This window comes from Macrobrachium nipponense, chromosome 15 (genome assembly GCF_015104395.2).
Source record: "Macrobrachium nipponense isolate FS-2020 chromosome 15, ASM1510439v2, whole genome shotgun sequence".
Classification (NCBI taxonomy): Eukaryota; Metazoa; Arthropoda; class Malacostraca; order Decapoda; family Palaemonidae; genus Macrobrachium; species Macrobrachium nipponense.
In genome coordinates this window covers 9,792,653-9,818,149 of record NC_087208.1, presented here as the reverse complement: position 1 = coordinate 9,818,149, position 25,497 = coordinate 9,792,653, and the positions used below count along the sequence as shown (strand labels likewise).

The 25,497-nt window shown below is 42.5% G+C and overlaps 1 protein-coding gene across 1 annotated transcript in view; it reads right to left on the bottom strand.

Moving 5' to 3' along the window:
• Positions 1–25,497, bottom strand: part of LOC135226952 (probable E3 ubiquitin-protein ligase HERC1) — a 448,279-nt gene that overhangs the window by 171,973 nt on the left and 250,809 nt on the right. The window contains exon 13 of the mRNA XM_064266635.1: positions 15,751–15,887. Within this exon, the coding sequence (XP_064122705.1) occupies positions 15,751–15,887 (137 nt within the window). The remainder of the gene's footprint in view (positions 1–15,750; positions 15,888–25,497) is intronic.

Below are 25,497 nucleotides of genomic sequence, written 5' to 3'. Positions count from 1 at the left end.
TACGGGTGTTTGTATACTAAGTCATATACATTCCTTATTATATTATTGTTGAAGTTGTTCTATTCAGTTTATTGTTATAATTGCTTTAATTTCTTTGTACATATTAACTATACACAGATACTAATCTCAACATATATTCCATGTAAGCCCTGTATATATATGTTAAATTTAAGTTAATTTAAGAAATATTATTAACCTTAAGTGAATTTTAAGTAATATTTCTATTTTGTATCATTGTGTATATGTATATCTATTAGCAATTATATTTCTTCATTTTATGTTATCTTTTATTTGAGACCCTTTTTTGTCTGTTTTATTTTGTTCTTTACAATCTTGTGCTATTTCTCTGGTACGATTTCGCGCAGCGACACGAAGCCCACTGAGCCCAGAAAAGGGATTTTGACGTAAGGAAAAAATCTATTTCTGGGCGATTGGTTCGTTGTCGCCAGCGAAATCCCGCCCTGCCCATCCCATCGCTCAAGATTGTCTGCTAACTTCAGGATGGCCACAGAGGCGCACACGTCGGCAGCATGGGATGGAGTAGTAGTAGTTGCTGCCCACTCTGTGGGTCGGCTCCCCTCTAGTGGGGATTTTGTAGTGGGAGATTTCTATTGGCAAGCGGTTCGTGGTAGTGGTCTCACTCGCCATAGTGTTCATACCGACACCTCTTGGAGGTGGTGAGCGAGTCAGTAGTACTGACCTGAGACTCAGAGGTCTGGAAAAAACTAACACCTATTAATAATAAGTAGTACTGACCTTTTCTTTATTTTATTTATTCTCTGGTATGTGTTAGTACATTTACCTTAGAAATAATGGATTAAAGGAATATATTTCGCTGGCGCACACGAACCAATCGCCCAGAAATAGATTTTTCCTTACGTCAAAATCCCTTTTTTATTTTTTAAATAAAAACTAGGTTTTATATATACTTTCCAAGTAATTACAAGTTATAGTTTTTCACATGGTTGCCTAAAAATTCAAAATCTGCAATAACTATTCAACTGTCTATTGCAGGCTACTTAAAGCCCCGCTCACTTTCGGGGTAAAGAATGAGCGACATGGCAGAAAGCTCAATTGTTTTTGCCCTGATGTCCATGTGAGGGGAGGAGGGAGGGCTCCAATTCAGTAATTAGGTATGTACTTGGTAAGTATACTATATAAAACCAAATTTCATTATAGAAATGTCATTTCTGGGCTCGACCTGTGTCGGCCAGTGAAATGTCCCTATAGCACTCATTTCTAGGTATAAATAAATGCTAAATATACCAGAGAAAAAAGCCATATGGAATGCCAGAGTTACTACCTCCAGCTCGCTCACCCTCATAGGGTGTTGGTATAGCACAGGGGCGAGTGGAAACCACTATCACAGATGCTTTGCCAATTAGATGTCTCCTCTCTCAAAATCCCCCTCTAGAGAAGTGCCGTTACAACGTCTACCTTCCGCTCGCTACTACTACCTCTGCCAAGAACCCTCATTCCTGAATTAGCACTCTCTGTGTCTACGTGCACCGTTTTCGCTGTCTCCGGGAAGTGTTTTTTGTGAAGCATCATGTCGTCCCTTGACCAAGAAGCTTCTTCATCTAAGTTGAGTATTCCATTTATTGTTTTTCGAGCACGATGGGGCAACGATGCATCCAATATTTTGCCCTTATTTTAAGACTCTTGTTCATGGGAGCAGGGCATGACGCTCTCCCCAGTCTGCCATTTTGGATGCATGGTTGGCGGCGTGCGCGATTATATCAGAATTTTATTTCGCTATGTAATTTTGTTCACCGTTTAGCACTTCACTGTATAGGCTACAGTTTTCTTATATTTTACTGTCTCGCTCCTGACGAATACTGAAAGCCTTGTTTAATACGGTTTGATCCTTACGTTATTAGCCTGTTATAGGCCCTTTTTCGTTATCATCAGTCACTCAGGAGCGAGTTAGTTCCCTTACGTGCGCACGGTCATTTGCTTCATACTACGTTATGTGCGAGTATTGGGGTTTAGGCGTCCTAGGCTAGCCTAGCGGTACGCCAGTTTAGTTTAAGAGGTGAAGATTCCTCATTCATTCGGGGTGCTCATGCATGTACGTTTCTAGTTTAGTTTTTGATTATAATCTTGTATTGCTATATTTGATGAGGTTGGGAGTTCCTCACGATGTCCTACCCTAGCCTATCCAACCAGACCTAAGCTAGGTTTTGGAGGGTGGGCTAGGCGGGTTGAGTATATCCCACCACCCTTAGTGGCACCTAGTACCGCCACCCGACCAGGCAGATATGTTTGCTTGGAGGGTGGCCCAGGACTAGAGAGTTCCTCTCTTGTTACGTATGTAGGGGCTAGGCCTATCTTACCTGACCAGATCGGTAGATTCGATTATGGAGGGTTGAGTTAGGTTCTAAGTGTCCTCTTCGTGATGTCCTTATAGGAGCCATCTTAGCCTACCTGACCAGATCTGTACCAATTTCGCAGGGTTAGCCTGGGATCTTAGTTGGGTGTGGTTTTCTCCACCCTTTCTTCGTCAGTACTTCCAATAATTCCTCATCAATTATTTTATGAATTAATTTTGTTGAGTGTAGCCTGGGCCATTGCCCCCTTTAGAGTGTCAGTTGGCCTACCATCTTCTGCCCCCTTTAGTAGTAGGCTAGTTAACGGCTTCTCGAGAAGTGATATTCACTGATCGGTTGCTGTGGTCAGGCGATCACGACTCGTCCACTCTCCTCCAGACAACCCCCCCAGTCCCTGACTCGTTCTGGCGCTACTTTGTTAGCTGGCTGCCCAAGTAATCCTACCAATGAACAACAGCTAGAGTGTAGAGCACGGTCCTGGAGATTAGTCGGAGGAGATTGGGAGATTAGTAGATTATGTAATCTCTGTTGGTATGTCTCCGGGCCTGTGTTTATTCTGGCGAAGTGTGGTCTACAATCACTCCCGCCAGGAAGCTATACGCCGGAGTTTATGTACCGCCGTTCCACCGCTCTGTTTTCGTACTTCTCTAGTGTTTTCTGTGCTTCCCCACTCCAGTGGAGGCAGAACTAGGCTTAGTGATGCGTTTCTAATTGACTTGGAACTGCTACTCTTCTCCGGTGCGATCAGATTCATGCTTAGGTTTTACCTATTTTCCTTGTTCTGCTCGTATCAGGCCAACCCGCCAGTTATAGCTATTGTGATAACGAGATTATGGATTCCGGAGTAGGCAGAGAAATTCAGAGCTTAATATTAAGAAAATTTATTATGTAGCTTCTGTTGGTATGTCTCCGGGCCTGTGTTTATTCCGGCGAAGTGTGGTCTACCATCACATGCGCCAGGATGTATACACAGGAGTTCTACGTACCGTTGTTCCCGCTGCTCTGTTTTCTGTATTCTATGTTATCGCTGCTACCCACTCCGGTGGGGGCGGAACTAGGCTTAGAGAATGCGCCTCCTATTGGTTGGGAATTGCTACTCTACTCTGGTGCGATCAGACTCAGGCTTAGGCTTTGCCTTGTTTCCCTGTTCTGCTCGTATCAGGCCAACTCCGCCGGTTATAGCTTTGGCGATACCCAGAGTATGGATTCCGGAGCAGGCGGAGACATCCAGAGCTTTATTAATAAAAAGTAAGTTGAAGATTATAGTTGATGTTACCTTTAGCTAGTTAAGTAACCAGTTTAAGTGTACACATACCACCGGAAATAACTTCGGCGGCATTATTTGACGATACTCATGTATCTTTCCAACTTACATATGGTTCGCTGCCAGGAGGTGGGGTGCCCAGCCGTCCTTTATAAGCCGTATGGGCATGAGGTCTGCCAGTCTCATGCCAGCTGCGCCGTCCAACTGGAGGGACTCTTGGTCTGGCATCCAGAAGCCTGCGTGTTGTGTTACGGCCTCGTTAGGAACGTGACAGATGAGTCGGTAGGTAGCATCCTCGCCTCATTGTTACTCTGAATTCTATGTTACTCATATCGATTGCGCATAGTCAAACTAGATAACGAGGAAAAGTCCCCGACACTGGGGAACCTAATTTGATTATCTCTTACAGGTTGATCTGACGCTCAAGGCCTCCTCGCTGGGTAGGGGGGTTTGGGAGGAACGTTGGATCCAGCCAACCCTACGTGCTGTTGGAGGAGATGTGCTTCCTCCTCTACCTGAACGCCAAGGTTTCGGCAGCAGTAGCGGCGGCGGTAGCGGTTCCCATTATAGAGCGGATCCGCCAAGAGACCCAAGCCCCCCCGGAGGACCAAGAGGGCTTGTGCGAAGATATGTTGGAGGAGGTGGTGGCCTTCAGCCTGCATCGATAGCCCATGGCCATCGAGGACCAGGAGGAAGGTAGGGAGGTAAGTGAGGCAAGTAATCGTGGGGCTAACGTTTTCTCCTTCAGCCCAACTCCCTCTTCTTCTTCTTCCTTTCAGGGCTTCTCTGGGAAGTCCACGATCTTTGGGAATAGGTCAAGCTCAGTAATCCCCAAGGTGAAAACCTTGAAGACGAAGTCTCTGCCGAAGGTGGTTAGACCAGCCAAGCCTTCTCCGGCAGGCTCCGCCAGGTCGTCATTGGCTCCCAAGCCTTCGACTTCCTCGGCCAAAGCTACTCCCCAACCCAAGGGGTCAAGAGATAAGACTTCTAAAGCCAGACTGACAGAGTCTGGCTTCGACCAGGAGGCTTTCGCCACTCTTCTCATGCAGAAGATGAGCGAAGTAGTGGACTCGAGACTTCAATCGATGTCCACTCAACTCGCCTCGGGTCTAGAGACATCCGGGCAGACCATCCTGTCTCTGGCCCAAAGATTGCAAACCCAGGAGGAATTGGTGGCCGGATTTATCCAGTCCGGAAGCACACTGCAATCCTTTGCGGTGCCGGACGCATCCAAGCTCCCGCCATTTGAGAATAGCAACCCATGGCGGTTGGCTCTACATGCTACATTTTCAAAGGGCAGGCTTACAATTAAGGGTTGCGGAACCCGACCCGTGGAAGGCTATGAGTTCTTCCCACCTGGCCTATAATTCAATTCCCCTTCCCGGGCTAAGCTAGGCTAGCCGAGGAAGCGTTGGTCAGGGTAGACAAGGTCCTGAAAGAGACAGTAATCTACCCTAGAGATCAGGCTCAGTCGGCATGGGTCCGCACCCTTACGGAATGGGAGTGCGTCAACACCAAGTTGACACCTCACAAAGGTTGCTATACCATGTTCGTAGCGCCGGATAACATCCCGACACCTTGCACATCAAAGATTGCAGAATTGACAATGAAAGCCGGAATGGAGGATAAACCCATGCCTCAGCTAAAAGAGATGGAGGCTACCTCTTTGCTCTTTCCTGGAGATCTGGAGTGTTGGGTTGGTGCTCCGGCAACGTTCACAGTGGGCAAACTCGACCCGGAGTATGCCTCCACACAATTCAGTGAACGTTTGCCTAGAATTCCGGATACCATGATAAAGGCGGAATTCGAAGCAAGATGTAGGCTGAGCAGGTCTATTAACTCAGTCACCAATGCAGAGTTGACAGCTTCTGTCTTTGCAGAGGAGCCTCTATTCCAGCTCCTGACAAAGTCGCTGCTGCAGGCTTATCAATCGGACCTGTATGATTTCATAGTGGCTAGACGAGCCTGCAGGAAGCATGTCTTTGCTAATGCCTCCATCAGGCATGAGCCTAACAAGCTCATAAAAGCATCGATCTGAGGGGCCAACCTTTTTCCTGAGGACGGGGTTAACAGCGTCCTCAGTGAGATGGCTAGAGCTAACCAGAACCTTCGTGTCTGCTGGGGACTTCCCTTCAAAAGGAAGTTCGAGACCCCCGGACCACAAACCAAAAGTAGGTAGAGGCCTAGGAAGTATCAGCCTTTCCAGACCTTTCAGCCTCAAGCAGTGGTACAGGCAGTTCCTGTCTCCCAAATGAATAAGCCTTCGACATCTAACGCACAACCACAACAGCAGTTTGTTCTGCTGCAGAGTCAACCGACTCAACAGCCCTCGAGTTTGGCTGCCCTTGTGACTTCCCCAGCCTTCAACGCCTCCTTTGATACACAGGGGGTGTTTCAAGGCTATAATAGGCACACAAGGGGAAGCAGAGCAAGAGGTGCTTACCGGCAGAGAGCTGGCTCTAGAGTTCTCTCAAGAGGCAGAGGCTTCAGAGGAGGCAGAGGAAGTAAGACCTCAACCAGTCAATGAGTCTCTGCAGGTAGGCGGGAGACTGTACCTCTCCCGGGACCATTGGACCTTCAGTACGTGGGCCCACAGTATTGTATTGAAAGGTCTGGGGTGGAGATAGAAAAAAGGGCCTCCTCCACCAGTCAGTTTCAATGGACTGATGTCCATGAGATGCTAGGTACAGTGATATCAAACAACTCAGATACTGGGTTACCTACAATGATATATGAGACGAATCATTGAATAAGGAACTAAAGAGAAACTTTGACTGTTCAATAATAAACCTTACTCCCCTTTGCTAAGGAGCGGAGTATATGCTACCAAATTGAGGGTTGGATATCTGTACACCAAGCAACCAAACTATCAGTATGACTACCTTACTCACCTGTATCAGACCAGTCCAACAAATGACATGTCTATTTTTCAACCCGACCGTAGGAAAAAGGAAAGGTGCAAGAGAAATAAAGAGACCAGCCAACTCACTCATTCTCTCATCCACACAATCATCTTAGGTAAGATACAAATGTGCCCTGTTAAGGGCAACGATGAATTACACAATCTGTTGGGCAGCCACCACAGGACCTAGGGAAAATGTGTCCATAGATCTGTGGGCAACATCTTTAAGATAGAAAGAGGTGAACATGGACTGGCGTAACCAAGTACCAGGGCTCAGCACGCTATGAACAGCCAAATTCTTCTTGACAGGAAAACCATTTTCAGTGTCAAGTTCCTGCCTGACAAACGATGCAAAGGCTCATAAGGAGCTTTAGTGAAACTTCTTAAGACCAAGAACATCCCACATTGGGGGTCTGAGCTCTCAGGTAGAACATGACTGTTCAAACCCCTTAACTAGCAAGGAGATTTCCCAGGATGAGGAGATGGCGATACCTCTAAGATGTAACACTAAACTCAGGGCCGCCCTGTAGCCTCTAATGGCGGAAACAGAAAAACCTTTCTCATCCCTGAGGAAGGTCAAAAAGTCTGCTATGTGCTGAACAGAGGTTCCGAGTGGAGAAAAACCCTGTTTACGACACCAATCACAGTAAATCCCTCATTTGCCTTGGTAAACGGCAGAGGTAAGACTTTCTTAGGAGATACTTGATAGCCTCCAACTGTGAAGAGACAGGGATTCTACTGACTGGTGGGATCTTTCTAAATGTGGCTGACAAAGATGTCGCCGGGGAGAATTTCCCTCGGAACCTCCAACAACAACAGCAGATCTGGGAACCATTCCGCCTGTGGCCACAGAGAGGCTACCAAAGTCATCCTGAGACTGCAAACTCATCAACCTGTTCAGGACTTGACAGGTCAAACAAAACGGAGGGAAGGCATACACCTGCAGGTTGTCCCAGGGATGTTGGAACACGTCCTTCACTAATGCCAGAGGATCTGGAACCACCAAACAGAAAATCTCCAGTTTCCTGTTGAACTGGGTCACAAAGAGGTCCAGCATGGGTCTCCCCCAAACCTGGAAGAGCTTGTCTGCCACGGCCTGATGAAGGGATCACTCTATGCCTAGGATCTGATCCCGACGACTAAGCATGTCTGCAACCACATTCCTTCTACCTGGGATATACCTGGCTGAGAGCTCTACTGAATTGCTGACCGCCCACTGGTGAACCTCGACTGTCAAGGCACATGAAGTTGATGTGAAACCAGGTCCCCCTGCTTGTTCACATAAGCGACCACCGTGGTGTTGTCCGACATGAGAAAAACAGAATGATCCTCTACTTTCTCCTGAAATTCCTTCAGACCCAGAAAGGCTGCCATTAACTCTAAGACGTTGATATGATGTTGTTTGTACTCCAAACTCCAAACACCCGAAGTATTGAGGCCGCTTAAATGAGCACCCCAACCTGCGAGGGAGGAGTCTGAAAACAGAAGGAAGTCTGGGGGAAGAGAACGTAGAGGAACACCCTTCAAGAGATTTTGGTCGTTCAACCACCAATGATGGTTTTCTCTCACTTCCAGGGAAAGAGAAACCCTTATTAGGGGCAAGTCCCCCGCCGGAGACCAGAGTTCCCCCAGTCTCCATTGCAGAGACCAAAGATGAAGTCGCTGGGGTCTTCCGAATAAAGCTCACAATAACTGGTGTTTAATAGGCTCCAACAACAGATCATCTCGAGTTGGTGCGGGAGCTTGAGTGGTGGAGATAGAGGGGAGCACCAACAAGCTGGCCCCAGAAGCACTAGAGCTGGAGCCACCGCATCAGGTGGAGTCTGCCACTTACGTATGGGAGTGGAGTGCTCTGTGGGTGACAGGAGCTCGGAGGCAGAAAGGAGTCTAGAAGATGACGATTTCTGCTTAGGAGGCTGTTTTGGATGCTTAGGAGCCAAGAGCTGGCATTCCACATACGAATGAATTGACTCTGAACTGTCCTAATCCAATTCCTGGCCATGAGCAACAGAGGAGGCAGGAGGCTTGGCAAAGCTGCAGAGGGATTGGGGCTGAGACTAGGCTATCTATGCCTCTTAGGTGGAGGAGGGGAGCGGTCAGCTCTATCGGAGTGCCTCTTGAGAGGATGAGAGGAGGCAGGATGGTGCCAACTGCGCTTCTTATCTGGGATGGAGGCTTCGGAGTCGGAGTTAATTGATGAGCACTTACACTAACACCTTTCCACAGCACTAATATCAACACCTAGGGGAGGGGAGGCAGGTGCGACTGAGGGGGTTTAGGAGAGCCGGAGAGGGACCTTCGTTTCTAAGCATCAACAGGACAGGGCGCCACCTCCTCCACAGACAACACTATCACTTACCTTGATCTGAGACTGGCAATGGGGTCAGGTTGGAAGCATGGGAGTCTGGAATGGGCTGTGTGGTAAAGAAGTAAGAGGACTAAGAATTGGAGACACAGTGAAAACTGGTGATAAAGGGACAGTACTATCCTCTATTAGCCTAGCAGAATCAAGGCTACCCTTACTTTCAGCTCTAGTGGCCACCTTCCTCTCTCTCCCTTTCAAGCTTAAGCAAATAAGATTTTAAAGCTTTCCACTTCTTTTCATCCCAGTCTTGGCAGTCAACACAGGTATGTATTCTCAATCACAATCCACTCTTCTACATTTGACAGATTTAGTATGAGTCGATTGATGACTTGACTAACCTAGTCTTACATCCTTTGCTACAAAAGTGAGCACTGGAAGAGCTAGTATTTGACCTTCTGCTAAGTAAAAGTTAACCAAGTAACTAATGAAGCAAAGAATCATAAACTAAGTAAAAATAACACTAGCAAAGCCAATCATCAGAAAGTTACAACAAATTCTGAGTACATCACCAAGCAAATGGTGACAGTAGGCTGCAGGAACGAATGATGTTGGTCGGAAGCAGGCAGGAAAAGGATCGAGTTCTCTCCCATTTCGCTCCGCTCTTTACACTAAAAGTGGGTGGGGCTTTAAGTCACCTACACTAGACAGTTGAATAGTTATCACGAATTATGAATTTTTAGGCTGTCATGTGAGAAACTATAGCTTTAATTACTTGGTAAGATACTTATAAAAACAATGTTTAAGGATTAATAACAAAAAGGTCTACACACTGCAGCCCCAGCTTTGTATGCAAGAATGCAATAAAACTTTTTAATCACGAAAAAGCTTCCATTTGTTTGTTTATATAATGGAGCTTCCCATAATATAAAATAGCTACCAAAATTATTATTCAGTGAACTTAACTAATCAAGATATATATTTACTCCTAAAGAACAATCCATCTACAGTACCTTTCAGTAATGATAGTTATAGTTCCAGTTTTAAAACAGTTACATAACCATGTATTGGATGCTGGTACAAGTACAGCAGTAAGAGATAAGTCATAGATCTGGTTGCAAGTCATGTTTTTAAACAGTACATTTTAAGTAAGGTGGTAAGAGTAACACATAATCCTAAAGCCTTCTATGTCTATGGATGAGATGTTTTTCACATGTTCACGTTTTGGGCATGCTTGGCTTGTGAAGTACATAGAACTTTCTTTTAAAACTTGCTAGGAATTCTAAAAGATGTTTCAAAATTAACAAGTTAGTTGTATTTAAGACGTAGGATGATGTAAGTTAAGGGTCAGTAGCACCATGTGTAAGTGTACCCATGCTTCAAAGTCTCCCTTGTACTCTGCACAGGTAAAGATTAAGCACCTTTGGACCAGATTATGTATTCCATACATATCAGTCTATACCCACTTAGTCATGAATATACCAACATTATTTCAAACAAACAAAAAATACAAACCTACATTGGCAGCGTAAAAAAAATTTTGTGTAGACATTGTCTATAATAAGTTTGACAATGAAAGTCTACAAAAGAGGAAAACGTTATTGACAAGGTTTAAGAGGAATGACACAAGTGCCCACATCTTTAAGCTTGTGATATCACCCTGACAGAAATACCCAAGATATGACTGAGTGCTATTGGCTCTCTATCATTTAATATTTTCTATAGCAACTGACACCAAGGATACAGTCACTGCTATGGAAAAACAGTCAGAGCTAACCCAATAAATAAATATATGCCTGGTTGGATTACCCAAGTCTTTCTCTAAAGCACACATAAAGTGGCCTATTCAGTCCAGAGGGCTACTCGTGACCCGCTTTGGAGAATAATGAAAAATTACAGACATTTATATTAGAAAAAAAAAACCTGAATTTACGGAAGTGTACTAGAGTTACGTATTTACTATGGACATCAAATGTCTAAGGATAATTGGTATTAACTGTATCAACTTCACACATGCTGGCTGAAAACCAACGTTTTTAGTAATTTGCATTGTCTGCCTTATGATGTTGGCACAAGGAGAGCACATGATGCTACCTCCCATATGCCTTTCTCTCCACATGAGCTCAAATCTGAATAAAAAGAAGAATATTCAAAGTTATTTTCTTCTTGCAATCCAAAATCTACTTCCCCCTTCTTTTATTTTAACTTACTTCTTTCAAATATGCAATACTACTTACTCGCTCAAAACCTAGCTGTAAATAAAGCAACCTAACTTATACAGTAAATTTCCAAGAAAAGCATGGGATGAAAATGGATAAAATGCTTGAAATCTTTGAGAATACCAAATAACCTAGATTTTTAAAGGAAAAATAATTACAGATCAGATTGACATAACTGTAACAAAAATACCTGTCATTGCATGGTTAATAGTTTATCTAATTCTATTAAGTTCACAAAATGCCCATGGACAAATTCTAATGCAGATGAGGAGAAACTGTAACTGGAAGCAAAATTATAAGCAACTAAACATAAACTATAAACACTGTCAGTACAATGACATTGTCAAGACTATCTAAAGATGTGTAAGATAAACCGACTAATTTGATAACTACACTCTATAAACATTAATTCCAAATAAAGATAAAACAACTACGTGCTCATGTGCATAATTCAACAAATTACAGCAAATCACACAAGCATTCCAAATAAAGTACATTTAAATGACTTACATGCAGTGCTAAAATGCTATAATTGTGGCTTAGCTATACTAATACATTTACAATCTCTAAAAACTGAAAATGATGACTACATGCTATTTCAAATGAAAATAATAAAATCTAAATGTTACTGGCAGGAAAATGTATGAAGCTCATACCCCTGAAAATCATTTCATGTGCACTTCTCCGATATTCCTTAGCAAGAAAATAATGATACAAAATAGTGCCTGTCATGAGCTCCCAGTAACCAAAAAGTTAAGGGTGCCAAATGCATACAATAAAATGGTAAAGTGATCCTAACAAAATCTTGCCTGACACTTTTGAAAATAGAAGAGACAAAAAAAGACTAGTAAACGTCAGTGTAGGTATAATGTGCATCTTAATCCCTTCCTCTCAATAATGCTGATGTTTATCTTTCCACACAATACTGCTCCTTATGATAAAACTTTAAAGAGCAAGTTCCATAATTAGTTCTACGGAATGAGTGCTGGTTCTTGGAAAAGAAAAGTTTAGAATTAACAGATTAACACAAATCACTTGATAGCTTAGCAAATATTTTGTTGTGCCTGAAAGTATGACCCAAAAGAAGAGTTAGAAGTTTAACATACGAAGTTGGAATGCCTATATAAGCTGTTCAGTTCATACAGCTCTGTATCCACAATAGTATAGTGAAACAAAACTTTTTCATTTTAAAACAAATTTAAACACCATAATGCCCTACTCCTCCAAAGTCTTTTTTTTTTTTTTGCATTATTGTGATGAAGTGTGAATCAGAATAGTATGAACTTTCTAAATGTACAAAAAGAATTATTTCCTTATATTGGGAAAAATGTACTTTAGAGTGATGTATTATATTCTCATAGGCAAATCTTAGTAATGCTAAAAAGTTTTTTAGCCAAAAATGAAGTGCAACTGCAACTTTTAAAAGTAATATGATATTAATGTTGTATTTAATTATACCTCTTTTCTTTTAACAGGGGATGTGACTATAATAGATTCACATTAACGATGCATCTGATGTTTAGGCCCATCCCTTATGACACTCCTGATTGGCTATTGATAAGCTAATCACAGGGCTGGAAACTCTCAGTCTCTCTCAAGAGTTCACATAGACAGGATGTACATTCCAACCTCTCCTGACAAAAATGTCTTTCAAAAGCTATAACTTTCATTACACATCTGTTTTACCTGCAGAAAAGGATTGTTTCCCAATTTCATTACTAAACATCATCAAGCCAATGATTTAAGGATTATAATGATATGAGAATTATGTACTTCAGTAAACTTAATGCTAAAATATTTAAAGTGAAATAAACATGAAATTCTTTATATAAAATATATTCTTTCATTCCTTACATGAGACTGCAGTGCATTCATCATTTATCATCTTGTGTTTCATACAGTTTTGTAGCTTAAATGTCATGGAAGACAATGCTACCAAAAAATTATAGGTAGGGCTATCAATATTATGAAAATAACAAGCAAAAGATTAAGAATATTAATCTCTCTCTCTTATCTTCGTGTAGTCAGGTGTTGTTCACGTGATCTCTCGATGACGTCATCATCTTGATTAAGACCCCTTGATAGAAGTCTTATGGGGGAAAAAAAGAGTATTAAGACTTCATTATCATCATTATTATCATCACCATCACCCTTTCATATCCTATTGTGGAAATCTCTATATGAAAAAATTAATTACTTAGATATTGATACCCTATGGAGGAAATTCATTCATCCCACTGATTTTTCTTTCGCTACAATCAGTCCTCCTATATCCCTCGCATTATTCCTTTTTATTATATATTACAATTTTCTTCATAATTCTTATACTATCATTATAATCTTTAAATCATCGGCTTGTCAAGGCTTAGTGATGCAATTGGGAAACACTACTCTTTTGCAGGTAAAACTGAAGTGTAATGAAAGTTATAACTTTTGAAAACCATTTTTGTCATTCAAGCTCAGAACACATCCTGACTATGTGAACTCTTGAGAGAGACTGAGTTTCCAGCCCTGCGGTTACCTTATCAACAGCTAATCAGGAGCGTCATAAGGAACGGCGCTGGGCATGAGATGCACGAGTGATGTGAATCTATTATAGTAATATGTGAGTAACTAAGCAGAATGCAAAGCTTTTAAAAAACCTGGATTAGATGGTCAATGTAAAGTTTTAGTAACCGGGATGAAGATTAATTCCAATCATTTGAATCAACTGATCAATCCATGAAAAGGTCAATAATCAATCAGTTACATTGTAAGAAACTGTTTTCAGCCTATTTTTTAAGTACACACAGATATTACGAGTCATACAGTGTAATCAAACAGAGGAGTTGGCAGGTACAGTAACAATCTTAAATAACATACCTATTGAGTCACTGACTATGGACAGCATCTGGAGCTCCAATACCATTTTGTATTTTGGGATGTCACCCCTTTATAATATACCAGCTCAAGTTGCTAAAGCATCCATGTATCACGTGTGTGATGCTGTCTTTAAATCATAACATATTTGTTACCAATTTCAGTATTTTACTATAATTGATGCTTCAGTGATCTCAAATGTTTCCATAAGTACAACTTAACTTCCTTTTCTTTATACCAGATAAGAGGACTTTCAATTTTAATTCAGTCATTTTAAATAAATCCTTAAGCATAAATAGGTCATTTAATAATTCCTGACATCTGGACCATATATAAAAAAATATAATAATGACCCTAAATTGATATACTATTATGATCACTCCCTCCAACAAGGTTCTACTACACAATTTTCTTTCTAGCTACCATCATGGGGTAGCTTGAACTCCCATCAGGTCTAGGTATTCACTTATGTATAGCTTTTCCCCATGATTTCCAGGATATACACGTCTTCGTCATGTATTTCCATACCTACTGCTTTTTGACACTGCTCCTTAACCCATCTCATCACATGTCCAAACAATCTATTTTTTACATCAGTCTTTTTTCCAGCTTCCTGATACTGTGTATCTCCACCAATCCTTTATTCGTAATATTTCCCACCATACTCCATTTTATGGGCACATTATTTAAAAATATCCTTCACTGTTTAATTTTGCAGCAGCTATATTTTTATGTCCCAAATGCCTTTGCACACTGACAACCTTGACTTATCCAATACTCTCTGTGTTTGGGACAGGCTGCTGACTGGTCATGAATACACTTTGAGCTTTATAACCCATGGGATGGAAAAAGAAAAGTGTAGTATATTGAGTGTTGTTTGAAATGTATAGAAAGAGGAAGGGTGAGTAAAGAATATGCCAGGCTATTCAGAGTATGCGTGAGCAAAAGGGAAAGCATTGTACTTAGGGTAAAAGATTCTACATCAAACTGTCTGGCCAGGCACAGAAATGTTCTATTAACTAGAGGTAACATCTCACTGTGTGGCTGGTACCTTGGACAAACTACTTCCTATCTTATAAAGTATAAAGTAATTCTATTTACTGCCATAGCGTACATGAAATAAAAATGTGCCCTTTGTATCACCCCAATATATCTGCTGTTTTTTTTGTTACTCAAAACTCTGTAGAATCTTAATCTATATGAGACTATGTAACCTTATCAAGCTTATGTATAAAAAAATAAGAGCCATAAAATGCAAAAACAGAATGTGATTTCCTTTCACTGTAAAATCTAATATAATTCTTTCAAAGAATATACATGTTTCACACTAGAACCTAAAATCTTTTACTCCCTTGCTTTTATGCCATAGCTTCAAAAAAAGGTTAAACTATATTCCCATGTTTATTATCACATTCCAGTACTTATTCTATTTTGAGCTACCCTACTTAAAACCTGGAAAAATTTATGGGGAAAAATACTTCATTAAGATATTAATCATAATTAAGAAAAAATATACACAATTGTAAAGATAGAAATTAAATAGTCATTTACACAGCTTTCTTTATCACACCACTTAAGAAATTCAGTAATAACCATCAAAGGGAAACATTAAAACATGGTACTGTATACAGTACCATACATGGATCCAACATACACCTAAACATATCCTTGACTATGATAGAATTATCTTGATATCTGTAGTCTTCAATCTTAAACACTGAATATCAGATAGACAGGCATACATGACATTAAAAATAATTACCAGAAAGGAATATTAATGTTTCTGATAGAGTCAAAGTAATGTAATAACCTTGATCATAACTTCTATATTACAAACTAAATTACAAATTTCTCTCCACCACAAAATAACTAACCTGCCCATGAGCTGCAAGAGCAAAGGAGACATGAGTTCCTGTGGAGAGCTTCCGTATGGTTAAGCCCTGAAGTGCCTCAATTACACGTGGACGATAGACCTTAGCAGTGTCACCATGGCCAAGCTTACCATGGTCACCTAATCAAGAGGAAAGGACTTTGAACAATATATATCCAATCACCAATTTGAAAAGTTTTTAGACAGGGTCTTGGTTTATACTTCATAAATAAATATTTAAGCACATTTGCATAATGTAATTCCTGTACTTTTTATGACTGTTACAATTGTCATAACATTAATTTGTTCTTATAATTACAGTCTTAGCTTTTATTTTACACTTTATGCTCTTTACTTGAACAGAATTTAGGATGAGAGAAAAAATTTAGTTAATCATAAATTCAGGCTATGCAAAACATAATATATGCCCTCCTGCTGCATGCACTATATAAAAGAGAAGACATCCAGCAACCAGTATCAATACACATGCATGGCCAGATTGTAGTCTTAGGTAGCTGTTGGACACATTTTCCATGTCATTTGGAAGTGTTTTCTGAATAAGAGTCGACCCTCAGTAAACCAGACGGCATTAATCTGGATGTCCGATAAGACAGACACCAAAGAGCTTCAGCTGATTTAATTAAAGTACGGTATGTATGTTCCTCCCTGATTTAAGGTAGTTACTATTCCTTTGCTTGTCACAAACTGTTTCCCTTTTTATTCACCAAAGGTAAATAAAGTTTCATTTATATTTCTATTTTTACATACAGTTCTGTATTTATATTGTACTAAACTAAAATGCTTTTTACTTGTAATTGATTTAACTTAAGTGCAGTACATACAGTTATGATGACATGCTATCTTCTGAATGGGTAGGAAGTACTGTAAGGACACATTTGGGAGAATGTTCGCCTTTCCATTGTAAAAATCTGTATATCCATATGTCCTCTCTTTTCTTCCAGGAACTAAAATGTAGAACATTTTATGCCCTTACTTTTGATGTATATATGTCGGGAATCTGTTCCCTCTATGTAATATTATTCATGTATTTTCATCTGAGAAGAAACATTCACAGCAAGGGCCCAGTCCCTATTTGTTTATGTTTATTTGTGCGTGCGTGACGAACACTACGTTTCTGTCCGCATACCACCTTATGTACAGCCGCTTTATGGAATAAAGTTAGTTTGCTCACTTTCCTTGTCTTACTCAGTACTCACAATTGGTGACCCAGGAGTAGGTAACCCAAGTGGTTTTGGCTTTGCCATTTAGGGACTAATTACCACTGCTCACCTTCAAAGAACCTATAATGGACCCAAACAACGCTTAGTCTAGATTCTCTGGCACTTCTCAATGCCATTAGCGGACTCGCAACAGCATTTCTTCACAAAAGTGTTTTGGCGTTCAGTCTTACAGTTTGGCCCGCCATTCACGACTTCTCGTTGACCGTAAGCATGAGACTGACAAAACGAGGGAGAGTTCAGCGCATTCGCTCGACTTCTCTTTGTCTGCCTCGACCCTGCAATCCGTGAGATGATCCTTCTGAAAGCCTGAGTCCTCCTCGATGCCCGTGCCTGCGCCCCAGACGACTGCACCATCAGAGCCCCACCACGTTAAGCTGCCGTCCTTCTGCAGTGAGGACGTCGCACCATGGTTGCAATGGGCAGAAATACAGTTCCAGATCCACGGCATCACCCAGAACACCAACAAGGCAGACCTCATTGCTGGAACCCTCACATCGGATGCCTTCAAACGCCTCACCCTATGGATGAACAGCCAGCCCAGGAAGCTGCCCTACAAAAGTCTGAAGAGGGAGCTCATCCAGGTCTTCTCCCTCCCAGTTCCCCAGCGAGCCGCCCAAATTTTTGACCTCGTGGTCAACCCCATGACCACCTCAGATCCCAGAGTGGCCTGGCACAAGCTCCAGGACCTGGTCCTCCTGCCAGAGGTGGATCATCAAGGACGAAGGCAGGAGGTGGGCATACTCCGTCAACTTTTCCTTCGCCAGCTCGTACCCAAGGTCCAAAGCCAGATCCCCTAATGTCGAGACCATGGAGATGAAAAGTGTGGTGCAGCGGGCTTTCGTGCTGTTTACCGCCACCCAAGCTGCAAAACTCTCTTCTATGTCAGCCAACAGCCTACAGCAAGATGACATGGTTGGTGCAGCATACCAGCAATCGCCGCAGCCCCTCCCAGAAGTTGGGAGGTGCCACTTCCACTGCCAGTTCAGTAGCAAAGCATGGAAGTGTGAGTGCCCTTGCTCCTTCTGCCCTTCCAAAAACGACGGAGGCAGCGCCCAAAACAAGCCCCCATTGCAGCGGCAGTTACGAAGTCCCAACCCAGAGGCCTCTACATCCAGGACAGCATCTCTGGCCTCAGGATGCTGGTTGACACTGGTGCTATGCAGTCGGTGTTCCCTTCATCTGCAGAGGATCGCAGCCACGCCCCCGACGACCCAACCGCCCTCATAGCTGCAAACAGGATGCCCATCCACACCTACGACACCAGGGCCCAGACCATCGTGTTCTTGGGCCGGACCTACACCTAGCCTTTCAACCTCGCCGACGTATAGACCCCTCTCCTGGGGGCAGACTTCCTCGCCCACTACGGTTTCTTGGTGGATGTGGCCCGCCAGTGCTTCTTGATACCGAGACTGGCCTCTCCCACCCACTCGCCAGAGGACCAAGGGCGCCCACCATCTGCTCCATCCTTCCCCACAACAGATACACCTCCCTTCTCCATGAGCTTCCGGACGTCTTCCACCCCGAGCTTCACCAGGTGGCTGGGGCCGCATCCAAGTATGGTGTCTTCCACCACACTGAGACCAAGGGCCCCCCAACACACGCAAAGTTCTGCCGCCTCCTGCCGAAGCTCCACCAGGAAGCCAAGACCACGTTCAAAGAAATGGAAAGGATGGGGATCTGTAAAAAGGCAGCGAGTCTGAGGGCATCCCCCCTCCACACGGTGAAGAAGGCAGATGGTACGTGGAGGCCCTGTGGTGACTACCGGTGCTTGAACCTCGTCACGACGCCCAACAGCTACCCCCTGCCAAACATGCAGGACCTCACCGGGCCCCTCCATGGCGCCAAGGTCTTCTCCAAGAACAACTTATTAAAGTCTTATTTTCAAGTCCCCATCCATCCAGTTGACATTCCAAAGACAGCAATCATCGCGCCCTTTGGATCCTTCGTGTTCGCCTTCTACACCTTCAGCCTGCAGAACGCTGGGGCCATCTTTCAACGCCTCATGGACAGCATCCTCGGTGACTTATACCTCTGCGTCTGCTACGTAGACGATATTCTTATCTTTTCCAGATCGCCGGAGGAGCACCTGAACCATGTCCGGGCTGTCCTCAAGCGCCTGCAAGAGAACGAAATTGTCGTCCATTTGGACAAATGCACCTTCGGCGCCGAGAAAGTGGATTTCCTCGGCCACAAAATTACAGCAGCAACAGTTCTTCCCATGGCGTCAAAGGTGGCCGCAGTGGAGAAGTTCCCAACGCCAACGACCGTCAAGGCCCTTCAAGAATTCATCAGGATGGTGAATTATTACCGAAGATTTGTTCCGGACATCGCCCGCACCATGTGCCCTTGGACTGAGGTCCTGAAGGGCAAATCTAAGAAGCTGACAGGAGGAGAAGACCAGTAGCTCGCCTTTGCCCGAACCAAGTCTTCCATCAGCAGGGCCACCACCCTAGCTCACCAGGACCCCGTCGCACCCCTGATGCTCACCACTGATGCCAGCAACATCACGTGCGGACCCGTCCTGGAACAGCTGGTCAATGGAGTCCCCACACCGCTAGCCTTTTTCAGCAAGAAGCTCAAACCTGCGGACTTGCTACACCACATTTGACTGTGAGCTCCTTGCTGTCTACCAGGCCGTCCGCCACTTCAAATATCTTCAGTAGGGCATCCCCTTCACTGTAGGGACGAACCACAGGCTGCTGGTCCACGGCTTCGTCAAGGTGAACGACACCTGGTCTGCAAGGCAGCAACGTCATTCACGGCCGTCTCCGAGTTTGGGTGCTCCATCGAGTATGTCACCGATGGAAGAAATCCCATAGCCGACGCACTCTCGAGGGTCGAGATCAACTCCTTCCCCTAAGCGTCAACCAAGAAGACCTAGCACATGAAAAGCCTCCGACCCCGAAGTAACACCCTACCAGACCACCATCACCGCCCTTAGCTGGGAGGACATCCCCTTCAGCCCCCTCCAGGACGACGCTCCTCTGCGATACCAGCACAGGACGTCCTTGTCCCCTGATACCTGCCTCCCGCAGGAAGCAGGTGTTCGACGTCATTCACGGCCTCTCACACCCATCGCCCTGACCATAACCAGGCTCCTGATGGAGAAGTTCATGTGGCAAGGCATCAGGAAGTACACAAGGGAGTGGCCCAGAAACTGCATCACATGCCAGAGTAGCAAGACGGGAAGGCACACTGAATTGGGGATAGGCTCTTTTCCCCAACCAAGGCGAAGATTTGGACATATCCATGTCGACGTCGTTGGGCCTCTTCCTCCATCTGACGGTGCCAGATACCTCCTGACAGTGATTGACCGGTCTACCAAGTGGCCTGCAGCCACCCCGATGTCAGAAGCCACCACAGATGCATGTGCTGAAGCTCTCCTGATCAGCTGGATCAGCTGCTTTGGAGTGCCCAATGATGTCACGACGGACCAAGGATCCGCCTTCACGTTAGCGCTCTGGTCTTCCCTGGCACGCCTGATGGGGACCAAGCACCACACCATGATGTCCTACAATCCCGCAGCCAACAGCATGGTGGAAAGGGTCCACTGCTCCCTCAAGGTTTCCTTAATGGCATGCTGTCAGGGCCCTGATTGGAATGCACAGCTTCCCTGGGTCCTCCTCGGTCTCCACACTGCCCCAAGAGTCTACGGAGACCCTTCCCCAGCATAGAAGTTGTAAAGGGAGACCCTGACAGTACCAGGCGAATTCTTCCCCACTGACAATAACGATCCTGATATTCCCGACTAGGTTGCGTGCAGCTGCCCAGAAGTTCATTCCCTGCCAAGAGACGTACATCAACAGTGCCCCTAAACGTCGTCGAGGCTGCCCAAGGAAAGCAGTCAAACCCCCCAGGCCCACTAACAGGGGCGGCATCCTGCTTTCCGGCCCTCAAGACGACAAGGACACACAAGACGCCCCTCAACCGAGGGAATCATGAACCCAAGGATTGCTTCAGCTCCCCGCAAGATTCTGTTAGTCATCCAACGACTCTACGTAATCATTGTCTTAGGGGGAAGGGGAGTATTTGTAAGGACGACAATCAGGCAAATGTTCACCCTTACATTGTAAAAATCTGTATATCCATATGTCCTCTCTTTCTTTCCAGGAACTAAAATGTAGAGCATTATACGCCTTTTCTTTTGATGTACATATGTCGGGTATCCGTTCCCTCTATGTAATATTATTAATGTATTTTTGTCTGTGAAGAAACACATTTCCTAATAAATTTAACTTAATGATAGAATATGAAAACAATCAAATGCAATACAGAAAAAAGGGAGACAAACAAAAAATTCTTAATTGAGTCAGTGTTCGGTGCCCCAAGTGAGACAGTCTAGTTGAACAATATTAACAAAATAGAAAATGAAAGAACAAAGCTTTTTACAATAAAATTAGCATAAACGATTAACAAAATCATTCGTCATTGGAGTGCTACACAGCTAACCTGATGTAAAGGGAAGGGGTGTTTATATTTTTGAGGAATAATGAATGAATGATCTTTAGTTATCTTGCGTTTTGGTATTGTTGAGGAGAGAAGAGACAGTAAAACCTTTACTATAATATGTATGTAAAAGCAGTACCAATTCACATAAAAAATAAAATGTTATTTAACATGATAAAACATGAAAACAATCAAATGCACTACTACAGTTAAAAAAAAGAAAAAAAAAGAAAAAAAAAAAAGCTTGCTCGAGTCAGTGTTCGGTGTGCTGAGTGCAACAATAGAGAGAGGAGAGGAGAGGGATGAAGGGTTCTGCTTCCCACTGACTTATCAGCTGGGCTGGAATGATTTCTGTCACTTAAGCCTGGGTGACACATTGGTGACTTCAAACCGCAAAGTTGTAATGGTCGAAATTTTGCTCATTACGACTCCACTACTCTCATTACAACCAATTCGCCATAAATTGGCATGAATTGTAACCAAGTCTCTGAGTTTAATGACTTTGCGCCAGTGATGCGACTATGAAGGCTGCCATGCATAGTCAACATCACTCCACAACTACTATCAAAAGTTGCCATGGCATGGCACAAAAAGCAACAATTTCATAATGGCCCCTCAACTTACGGCAGTTGATTATGCAAGTTGTAACTAGCAATGGCGAGTTTTGGCATTCAGTACAACATGCGCCATTTACCTGGCAAACCCACAACATGCGCCGTGGGGTTGTGCAGTGAGTCAGAATGTGTCAAGTATGTAGGCAGCCTATAAATATAGTCCAAGGGCTTAATTAATTACATACAGCTGCCTCCCTTTTCAATTTTGAGTAAAATATACTTTGGATTCAAGATTTTCTATATTCTTGATATAATTTGAGAACTTCAGATATAACTAAATAATAATGACAATGAATACAACATAAACGATAACATACATATTCAGTAATATAAATAAAGATGAACTTTAAGGGGACCGGCCGGCTAATGCCATTCTTTAAGGACAGGACTTTGATATTCATACCACTTAATAAGGTGACTTGGGATATCTCCAAACCTCATATGATTTTTGCCTCTGACCTTCGGTTTTGTGACGCCAGGGCGATTTACCTATAAAAATAACCATTTTTCAAATTCTATCTCCTCCCTTGATATTTAATATTAAGACCTGGGATTACTACCATATATAGACCTGATGTAGACCTCCAATCAAATGAGGAGTTTTTTTTCTAAAAGTCATTTTTTGCTAGATATGAATTTTTCATTATGGTAAAAAAAAATAAACCCTATAAACTAGGAAAACAAAAGTTATAAAAAAAAGACAAAACAAAAATTGGAAAAAAGGGCTTCATTTGATTGTTCTATAATGTCTTTCTGAGTTATATACCAAATTCCAATGTTATAGCTTTAAAACTAAGTGAGAAGATAGATTTTGAAGGTCAATATCTATAGTTTTGAGATACAGGCGTTCAAAGTTTTTCTTCGTATTTTTATAATGACAATGTTAATAAATAATGATTTTTATGAATGTATATTTCTTTTTTGTGTATTAATAAACCAAAACTATTTTATTTATCATAATTTAATAATAAATGATGATCCCTTTGTTCATATATAGTAGCTTGGGGCACTGTGTCAGGCAAGACGGGGCACTTCTTCCTACGCAACTCTCTCTCTCTCCTTCACTAACTCAGCTTATTACAGCGAATTTTCTTCTTCTGTATGTTAGCTAGATGTTTTCCTAGTATTCTCTGTTTTGGCATGATGAAATTCTTGCCAAAACAAAAATAAACAAACGTAAATGCAAGAGAATGTCAAGAGGTGAAATTCGAGGTTGTACTCTCTTTTTACAAAGACAATGTTAATAAATCATGATTATTATGAATTTCATATTCCTTTTTTGGGTATTAATAAACCAAAACTATGCTATTTATCATAAATTAAGATCCCTTTGCTCAAAGATCGTAGCCTGGGGAACAGTGTGACGTGTGCTTCAGGCAAGACGGGGGCGTTTACTTACTGCGCAACCCTCCCTCTCTCTCTTCACTAACTATGCTAATATTGCATATATTATGATATTCTGTAGTCATATTAGAGCGAATTTTCTTTGTCTTTATGTTAGCAAGATGTTTTCCTTGTCTTTTCCTCATTGGCATGATGAAATTCTTGCCGAAACATAGATAAGCACATGTAAAAGCAAGCGAATGTCAGAGGTGAACTCGAACGAGTAGACTACTTGAAGTCTGTGCTCGGACTGGCTGATCATGGTTGAACTTCGATACTCCCCTCTGCGATCCACGGAATCTCTACAGATGCCATTTCTCACAATTTCTTTGACAATAATTATCAAAATATACAATAACAGAAGAAATATTGCATTTTCTTGTACGGATGAATGTTTTAAGCTTATTGAGTTATGTTTACTAATTACCCTGTAACTACGAAAGTAAGAGGAATTTCGAAGAAATATTTCGTATACGTATTCTCAATTGCCATATGAAGCTCCATGAATTTTTTTATGACTGCATTTTTTGCCCTATACCCCCATATATAGGGGTTCCGGCCGGCCCCCTTAACTTTTATTCACAAAATTTACAGTTTTTCAACATGTTTTTCTTTAGCGATTTCATTGCAATCAAATTCTATTTACCGTATAAACTCACATATCATGCGACTTTTGAAGCCCTAATTTGGCTCTAATTTTAAGGGGGTCGCATCTTACATGAGACATAAAATTTGAGTATGTAATAATCATATACAGTAGTACCTCGAGATACGAAATTAATCCGTTCCGAGGCGCCTTTCGTATCATGAGGTTTTTGTATCTTGGACCACATTTTACATGTAAAATGGCTAATCCGTTCCAAGCCCTCCAAAAACACCCCATTAAATTTCATAATAAAGGTAAATTGACCTATAAACAATGAAATACTACAACAATATGGACCATTCAATACGTAACTTAATAATAAAAATGCAAAACCTGTAAATAAAGTGTATATCAGTGTATACAAGAAATATTATTACTGTAACGTAAAATGTGGAAGCTTACCTTTCGAGTGAGGCTATCTCCGAAAGTGGTGGCAGAGGAGGAGGAGGACAAACGGCAGATACGTACACTTAACTTTACGAAACACATAAAAAAATGTCAGAAAAACAAACTAAACTTTACAAAACACATTAACAAAACTGTAACACTTAACTTTACAAAAAACTTAAAATAAAATTTATTTTGTCTTTTTTTGATTTTTACATTTCTTTTTACTTTTTTATACTTTACGTAATTTCAATTTCTTCACCACCGAATGGATGCCAGTCCGTTTACGGAATTTTTCGAACCACCCATGAGAAGCCTTGAACTCTGGGGTTGCCGTTGATGTCCCCTCTCCGCCGTCGTCTTCGGCTTGGGCAATCAAATCGCCGAAAATAGCGCTGGCCTCCTGGCAGATTGCCATCTTGGTTATCGTATCGCCATCGATTTCTTTGTCCTCGATCCATACAAGCAGCAGCCTTTCCATTTCATTATGCACATGGCTCCTCTTGTTGGACAAAATAGTCATGCCCTTGGAAGGTGTAGCTGCTTTAAATGGCTTCCTTCTGCTTAAGGATGGTGCCTATCGTCGACGGATTTCGGCCGTATTCCTTAGCAATCACACTCAACCGCAAGCCAGCTTCATACTTTTTATTATCTCCATTTTTGTCTCCATAGAAAGCATTCTCTTCTTTCTGTGAACTTCAGCAACTTTCTTGGGACCCATGACTATATGTACTGTACGTAATTAAGTTACGTATGTAGTACATATATTAATTAGGTTCTCACAACACGATAAAGTACGGCAACAAAATCACTAACGAATTTACGATACTAAACGAAATCGTTGACCCGAACGAATGCCGCATGCATACGATAAAAAAAAAAAAAAGGCACGCCACCACGTAAGATGCATGATGGGAGGGATGCTGTCCAATAGGAGAGAAGGATCTCATGGCTTGGCTAGCATCAGGAACCAATGGGAGAGCAGGAGGATGGTGGCGAGTCTACTAGAACTAAGATGGCAGCGCGCGGCGCGA